Here is an 8,700-nt window from a genome sequence, read left to right as displayed (position 1 = left end):
CCAAAAGCTCTTAAAGGGCACAGATGTTATTTTCCACTCACTCACTCTATGGTAAAGAAAACAAACAAACAGACAAAGGCCCTTCCTGATTGGTCACAATTGCTGCCAATCATTTACACGTACAAGGCTGGATTGCTTCGCAGCCAGAAAGCTCCGTCTGATTGGTTGTACTCAATCAAGCCCCGCCTCTCCCTGCCCCCTGAGAGACAGAACACGGAGCCAGCTTCTGCGCATGCCCACCTGGGAAAGAAGCCTTTCCTCGTACGCTTGGTGCCTTGTTCCCACACAGCGAGGGTCGCACGCATGCGCACTCGGTCGACCTTAGCTCTCCGTCCTCTACGCGTAGCCGCTTGTGTTCGCTTTCCCTTCTGCGCACGCGCAGGAGCTGCTCCTTGTCATTGGGCGGCGTGAGGGAACTAGTGGCTATGGCTGGCATCCTCAAGAAGGTGAGAGGGACCGGGGTCATGCGGGGGGCTAGCCCGTTCCTTTCTTTCTCTAGGGCCCCGGTGGTCCCCAAATTGTGCCCTTTAAGGGCTTTTGGACTTCAGCTCCCAGAATCCCAGGCTATTGGCCAACATGGCTGAGGCTTCTGGGAGCTGGAGTCCAAAAAACCTCTTAAAGGGCACAGTTTGGGGACCACTAGGCTATGGCTATGCCTTTATGAGCCTAAGCCAGTGGTCCCCAAACTGTGTCCTTTAAAAGACTCTGGAGTTCAGCTCCCAGAAGCCTCAGCCATGTTGGCTAATGGTGTGGGATTCTGGGAGCTGAAGTCCAAAAGCCCTTAAAGGGCACAGTTTGGGGAGCACTGGCCTAGTCTAAAAGGATTAAACACACACATATAGGACTATATATATAGTCCTGTATATAGACACAAACACATATATATAGTGCTGTGTAAATTTACAGCGCTATATAAATAAAGCTTAATAATAATAATAATAATAATAGACCTATATGTAGACACACACACATATAGTCCTATATATAGACACATACACACACATATATAGTCCTATATTATAGACATATATATATACACACACATATAGTCCTATATATAGACACACACACATATATATATAGTCCTATAGTATACACACACATATATTTATACACACACATATAGTCCTATATATAGACACACACACACACACATATATAGTCCTAGATTATAGACATATATATATATATACACACACATATAGTCCTATATATAGACACACACACATATATATATAGTCCTATAGTATACACACACATATATTTATACACACACACACATATATATATAGTCCTATATTATAGACATATATACACACACACATATAGTCCTATATATAGACAGACATATATATATATATATATATAGAGAGAGAGAGAGAGAGAGAGAGTCCTATATTATAGACACACACATACATATACACACACACATATATAGATATATAGGCATACATCTGCATGTATACACACATATATAGACAAATATATATATATATATACACACACACACACACATACATATAAGAGTTGGACTAAAGCATAGATTTACAATTATATTAGTGTCCTTATACCTGCATTTTGCGGTGCTTTGTCAGGTGATCCCCTGACTCTGTAGGGCAGTGGTCCCCAAACTGTGCTCTTTAAGAGATTTTGGACTTCAGCTCCCAGAATCCCAGACTGTTGACCAACATGGCTGAGGCTTCTGGGAGATGAAGTCCAAAGTCTCTAAAAGGGCACAGTTTGGGGACCACTGCAGTAGGGTCTAGTTTTAAAAAAGGAATCTAGGTGCATCTACAGCAGTGATTCCCAGACTTTGGTCCTTAGGGTATTTTGGACCAACTCCCATAAGCCCCAGCCAGATCAGCCACTTTACATGGTCACTGTGAATGTGATGTAAGTAGCCCATGTTCCCATCTAATCTACTTAATATTGGATACACATATTGTATGTGTGGAGGAGTGTGGAGCACCAAATGATCCTTTCCTTAGGGATGTTTCTAAAATCCTTGTTTGTGTAGGTTTTGCAGCTTATTTGCATTTTATAATCACTCTTCTAGGTTGTATACAACAGAATACCGACGGTAATTCATAGTGGTCCTTGAATCTAATGCATTGGAGGACTTACATAGATTATCCTGTGAAGTTTTGTTTAATATGTAATCAGTGATCATGGATTTAACAAGTTTTTATTATTCTTAGGTGCCTTATCTAGTTAAAGCATTTTGGAGGGGAAAGAATGAAAAGTTATTGATGCACCTGGAAATTAATTTACTTATCAGTAGTAATACAGCATTAATGAACTGGTTACTTTGGTTGATTTAAAACATTTGTGAACTAGTGGACTGTCTGAGTACTTTTACACCTGTACTTTTTAAAAAAAAATGAAAGTAGTACATACCACTTTAAAGACGTCTTTTCTCTTTTACATAAGCTTCTTCTAAAATGTTTTTAATTTGTGTGTCAAGTTTCCTTTCTGTTTCATTACCATTGTTGTTATCTACATGAAAATTTAACTGGTAATTATTCAGGTAAAAACAAATAAGATCTATTTAAATGTCTTTAAATTAGGTTGCAGAGTTAATTAACAAGTATATGTGTTTTTTATTTCTGCAGACCACTGGACTGGTGGGGCTAGCTGTATCTGAAACTCCACATGATGTAAGTATAGGAAACCTGCTTATCTAAAATTGATAAAAAGAGAAACAAACCATTAGCCTTCCTTGTATAATGTCTATGTAACATGATGCCAGAAGATCTTAAAAGTCAATGATAGATCCTGAAGCTGTGCAGTTGTTGCATCCTGGTTGATAAATTATAGTAACTGAATTTAAATATAAATACTGCCTGTTGTATTAAGCAGTGATTTTCCTGGCCGTTTGCTTTGTCCCTTAGTTAGCTTCAATGACACTGAACTAATTTCACCAATTCAGTATGGTGTACCAAGGGCAATATTTTCTTGATAGAGGGAATTTTAACACTGTGTCCCATGTATTATAATACCTATGATTAGTAACCGTAATGTATTGTTTATGGGACTGCCATTTCAGCCTTCTCAGAAACTTTGTTTCTAGGATGATGAATGCTAAGATGTGGTTTACAGAATCCTTTACAGTGTCGGAACTGAATAAAACAGTTCCATTGGCTCCCCATGCCTTTCCAAGCAGATTTAATGATGCTGATCTAAACAGATCATAATCGATTGGGACTAGAATAGCTTTAGGCTATTTCCATGCAAACTCATCCACACTTTGAGTTCATCCCAATTGCATATTGATGTATGTTATTTGTATCCCGTCATTCATGAAAGGTTCAAGATGACTAACAGTAAAACATTAGAAAGCAATCATATTTGAAACTATAAAGGTAGAAAAGATTCCTCCCTCAGAGAATAGCACCAGTTGAAATACTCCAAAAGTTGCCACGGATTTTATGTTTTAAAACAGAAGGGTGCAGTATAAAGTTGCTAAATTTAAATGAATTAATTGGCAAATTAACAAGGAAGGTTTCCCTACGGACATACGTTTCAAGCCCAGATGGAGCCATCAAGAAGCCCTCTCCCTGGGCACTGTCATCATATCTAAGGTCCAAAACACACTGCAGAAATAACCCAGTTTGACACTGTTTTAACTGCCCTGGCTCAGTGCTAGGGAATCCTGAAAATTGGAGTTTATTGAAGCACCAGAGCTCTCTGATAGAGAAGGCTAAATGTTTTACAAAACTACAATACCAAGAGTTCCCTAGCATTCAGCCAGGGCAGTTAAAGCAGTCTCAGACTGGATTATTTCTGCAGTGTGTTTTAGACCTAAGACATCATAGTAACATGCAAAATAGCTTCCTTTGATGGCTTTTAACAATTATCAATTCTTCAGGTATCCTGATTCCCAAAATTTAAAGAGATTTAAAAGGTAATCACCAGCACTTTGAATTGGTCCCAGGAACAAATTGACAGCAAATGGAGGTCCCTCCCTGCAAGAAAAACCTTTATTTCTGATAACTCGTTCCAGTTAATAATGGTCCCATAGTGTTATAGAATAATTGAAGCTTCTGAACAGATTCTAAAGACAGCTCCACATAAAACATATTGCTGTAGTCCAAATGTTACGTAATAAGGCATGTCCCAGGAGAGGAGACCACGGACCTGCTGGAATCATGAACAAATCTGAGAGGAATCATGAGAAATCCCAAACCTACAATTTATGTAAATACAGGTATTGTAGATAAGACTCAGGAAGTGAAGGCAGAATAATAGGATGTGTTGTGCCCCTACAAGGATGTTTGATAGAACAGTCTTCTGAATAATAGGCAGACTAAACATATTTGTGAAGAGAGCACATTAAGGTAGTTCCTTTAATACGTGTTGCTTTTCATGAGTGTTGACAACAATGTAGGATTGAAGTACTTTCATGCACAATTTTGCAGACGAACCCTACTTCCATTGGTGCCAGGGTGGGCAATAGTGGAAGGGTAGGGGGTTGCATTAGGCCCCCAGCCGACTGGAAGCTTGCATGCCCCCCATCTGCTCCCAAATGCTCTCTAGGGGACAAGAGGGCACTTTCACCGGGGGGGGGGGGGCATTTCTTGGCCATTTTAGGCATAGAAGTCTTCTTTTTAACAACAGTAAGTAAACAGGAATCACTTCATTTCTTGTTTTTAAAATGGCCTCTCTTGGGCCCACATTGGCTCAGATGGAACATGGTGGAAATGCCCCTTCTCCCAACCTCTATAAGTTATTTTAGGGGCATTTTTCGAGCAAAATATTTTTAAGGGACTTTTTTTACATCACCCACACCCAGAAGCCAAAAAATGGCCCTGGGGAGCTTCATGTAGCTCTGGGTCACACTTTGCCCAGCCCTGCATTAGTGGTACAATGGATCCTTGTTAAATTCTGGGATTTGGTTCCAAGACCCCCCATGGATAACAAAATCCATGGATGCTCAAGTCTCAATATAATTATATAGCAAAATGGTGTCCCTTATAAAAAATGGAAAATCAAGGTTTGATATTTGAAGTTTATACTTTTTTAAACATTTTCAAACCGTGGATGCTTGAAACCGTGTATAAAAAATCTATGCATAAGAAGGGCCGACCGTATTAGCTCTGAAGAAAGACATTGAACTTCAATCATTTGTTTTCTATGCCATGTAGGAAGTTTAATAGTTTATCTTAAATTATTGTTTACTTAGTGCCATATCATCTTTTCAGCGTCTCAGGATACTCTACACCAAAATTCTTGCTGCTCTGGACACTATCCCTCGAGAAGCAGCATATAGGAAATACACAGAGAAAATTGTGAACGAGAGGTTTGATATGGTCAAAACAGTAAGTACATCAATTAAGCTTCTTAGATTACATTATTCAGCGAGATAGTAATGTCATACTTGATGTGTATGTTTCAGATTAGCAAACAGATAATGTTTCTTAATTGTGTTTTCCATTAAAGAGATTTCCACTAAATAGATCTTACCTAATTTTGATAGGAATGAATTAATTTTTTTAGTTATTTTAAAGAAAGAGTCTGGTGGGTATTCTCTCAATATCTCAGACTGGACTGCATCCAGATTACAGAAATAATCCAGATTGACACCACATTAACTCCCATGGCTCAGTGCTATAATATCCTGGAATTTGTAGTTTGTTGTGGCACCAGAGCTCTCTGACAGAAAAGGCTAAATGTCTCCCAAAACTACAATTCCCAGGAATTCATAGCACTGAGCCATGGCAGGTAAAGTGGTATCAGGCTGGATTATTTCTGCAGTGGGGGTGCAGCCTGGATTTACAGCATAATCCCATACCTTTACTTAGAACTATCCTAAAAGATTTCTTCTTATAAAACTACATTTTAATAAATATAATACGTGTTGAGCAGAGACAGTTGTGTAATCTTCACAAATATCATATACCAGAACTGAAAAAATGTGCAGAACTATCTTGTTATTAGTTTCAGATATTTTAGTTTTAAATGGTTAATTGATTTTTATCTGTTAAATAAACATATTCTGATCTTTGATATGTAAAGTTTTGACTTATTCACATGTGTGAACAGTGTACTCACTTGGTTGCAACAATAATTCATTTTGGTCTTTTCAGTATTCTTAATATATAACTTGCTTAGTCTTGGTCTTTCTGTACTCAGAAGATGCTGGGCATTTTTCATTCAGTATGAATTAGGAATACATTGCTTATATACTGTGAAAGAAATCCAGTCCTTTAATTTTATTTCTTTATTTTTTTGAACTTGCAGGAGCCCAATGTGGAAAAATTGGAAAATAAAATCAACTGTGGACAGATAGAAGAAGTAATTTTGCAGGTAAAATTCCACTGTATAAAGCACAAGTCTCATTATTTCCCATAAGTTTGTACATTGGGAAAAATAAAAGAATTCCAAAATATATATTAAATATAATGAATTCTGGAAGATGGACCTGTGGTTTTGTTTTTTTTCTGTAGAGAAAATATAAAGTTTATTGTTAAAATGATTAGCTTTTCCAGCATAGTAGGAGTTCACTAAAACACTAGCAGTGACATTATCAACACAGTTCTAAATAGGTCCAGTAAGATTTACTTCTTGATAAGCCTCAATGTGTTATTTGTCAAGCAGAGGACAACATTTAAAGGTTAGTTCCTCTTTGTCGTTGGCACTGGGAAGAGAAGCTGTCTTCTCCACCGCAGTCCTCTTAGCATCTCCCAAAACTTGAGACTCAGTTCTTTTGTGAAGAGGAGGAGAAGATTCTGTTTTCAGTTTTAGGATTCCTAGGTGATTTTGAAAAGGATTGTGGATGACAAGAACCATGGTTTTCTTTGATGAAAACTATTCTAACTTTAGTTGCCAAATTGTTTTGTTATCTGTTGGCCAAAACGTGTTCAGCAGTAAAGCCCTTTTTCCTTGAGTCCTAATCAGGGGGATATAATGTTTAAGTCAAATAGCATTTCAGGCTTGTTTGGGATACACAGACATGCTATTTCTCCTCACACTGAATTTATCTGTACCATTGTGGGGATTTCATTTTCTGTCCCATCAATGCTACACCAAATGCTTATATCCCACCACCTGGACCACCAAATATGTGGGGTTTTACATTCAACCAACCCAATGTGAAGACTTCCCATTGTGTTCTCTGCAAACACTCAGCGTAAGAGCTTTCCTAGATCCCCAGCTCTGCTATATGTAAGGAACTTCGTTTTGCCCCCCCCCCCCCTTTGTGTAACACCATCTGTGGGGTCATTGTAAATGCCGTCAACGCTCCTAGGGGATTTATACTACTATTCTCCTCAATAGGATAACACCCTTTCACCTTCAGTGCTCCACTACAGACACCTTGTCTGAAATGAAACTCTCAGAATGGTAGCAGTTCCAGAGGCCAAAGTGTGTAAAAACATAAATAAGAGTTAATTTACAGAAGTTAAATCTAAAACAGTAGATGATTTATACATAACATTTAAAACATCACACTCTCAAGCTAAATCAGTCAACTCCTTTCTGTCAGTCTAACCCTTGCCTAAATCAAACCCCTCTGAAACACATTTCTTTTCTGCACACTTCTTAAAGCCCAGGCTAAACTATTCTCCATTCAGACTGAAACTGCAAGGGTCATTCATCAATTGCATCCTGCAAACCTCAAACACTCCACCCATCAGCATTCATTTCATCATTCCATACTCTCTCCCCCCAACAGCTACTTACACAGTAAATCAAGCAACAATTTAACATACACAAAGCCATCACTCACAACTAGGTAGTAAGTAAAAACATGTGCTCCTGTGGAGAATTCCAGTTTTAAACCACTATAGTATTCTAAATAGGCTTTCCCAAAAAGCAGGTGCGTACATTGAATGGCACCATTCATATACTAGAGCAGTGGTTCTCAGCCTTTCTAATGCCGTGACCCTTTAATACAATTTCTCATGTTGTGGTGACCCCCCCAACTATAAAATTATTTTCGTCTCAGTTCCTAAGGCCATCTGAAATATGTGTTTTCCGATGGTCTTAGGCGACCCCTGTGAAACACTCATTCAGTCTCCAAAGGGGTTGCAATCCACAGGTTGAGAACTTCTGTACTAGAGAGATTATACTGTGCTCTACCATGGAAAGTTTAGCAAGGAGAGTGTTAACTAAAATCTGTATCTCGAGATGCACTAATAAATAGGCTTTTTAAAAAAAGGAATGTGAGTGCACAAACTCACCGAAATATATAGTGGCCAATTCAGGTGTAGCATTGAGAGTGCCTTAAACTTTTTTTTTTATCCACAGGCTGAAAGTGAACTCACTCTAGCCAGGAAGATGGCACAGTGGCGGGCATGGGAACCTTTGGTTGAAGAGCCTCCAGCGGATCAGTGGAAATGGCCAATATAGTTGGCACTATATGTAGCTGTTTCAATAAATGTATGTTGGGCATCTTTAATGTTCCTTCTCAGATTTTCGGTCTGTCTCTGTATTGGAAAATCACTTGTACAGTACACTTATCACAGCATTGGAAGGGGTGTCAGCAATTTTTCTATTCTAAACTTAAATTCTGTGGATATTGGCATTTGTAGAAACCACATGCCATATGTATTTGACTATAAGTCGACCGCATGTGTAAGTCAAGGGCAGGTTTGGGGGCCAAAATTATGAATTTTGATATGAGCCATTGATAAGTTGAGGGTAAAGCTTAAAGGCGTGAAGCAAAAGATGTAAAGGACAAAGCTAAGGAAAATCATACCA

The 8,700-nt window shown here is 38.5% G+C and overlaps 1 protein-coding gene across 2 annotated transcripts; it reads left to right on the top strand.

Moving 5' to 3' along the window:
• Positions 1–299: 299 nt before the first annotated feature.
• On the top strand, positions 300–8,410 carry LOC149312316 (NADH dehydrogenase [ubiquinone] 1 alpha subcomplex subunit 5-like). Of its 2 annotated transcripts, XM_089526847.1 has the most exons (5): positions 300–446; positions 2,613–2,657; positions 5,202–5,318; positions 6,241–6,306; positions 8,248–8,410. In XM_089526847.1, the coding sequence occupies exons 1-5, from the start codon at positions 426–428 to the stop codon at positions 8,347–8,349; spliced, it is 351 nt and encodes a 116-aa protein (XP_089382973.1). In that variant the 5' UTR covers positions 300–425; the 3' UTR covers positions 8,350–8,410. The 2 variants fall into 2 exon arrangements, with proteins under 2 accessions (XP_089382973.1, XP_089382972.1); XM_089526846.1 differs by lacking the exon at positions 300–446 and having other exon boundaries at positions 5,183–5,318.
• Positions 8,411–8,700: the final 290 nt, after the last annotated feature.

This window comes from Sceloporus occidentalis, unplaced genomic scaffold, assembly GCF_023333645.1.
Source record: "Sceloporus occidentalis isolate IW3139 unplaced genomic scaffold, rSceOcc1.0.p SCAF_5, whole genome shotgun sequence".
NCBI classification, from domain to species: domain Eukaryota; kingdom Metazoa; phylum Chordata; class Lepidosauria; order Squamata; family Phrynosomatidae; genus Sceloporus; species Sceloporus occidentalis.
The sequence above is the reverse complement of the archived record's forward strand: the minus strand, read 5'-3'. Positions and strand labels throughout refer to the sequence as shown.

What these genes read in the sequence shown, in the direction of transcription:
- LOC149312316 (XM_089526847.1), top strand. Translation starts at nt 426, where the DNA reads ATGGCTGGCATCCTCAAGAAG. An exon ending in TATCTGAAACTCCACATGAT is followed by an intron (nt 2,658 to 5,201) that starts GTAAGTATAGGA and finishes TCATCTTTTCAG; the next exon opens with CGTCTCAGGATACTCTACAC. An exon ending in TAGAAGAAGTAATTTTGCAG is followed by an intron (nt 6,307 to 8,247) that starts GTAAAATTCCAC and finishes TTTTATCCACAG; the next exon opens with GCTGAAAGTGAACTCACTCT.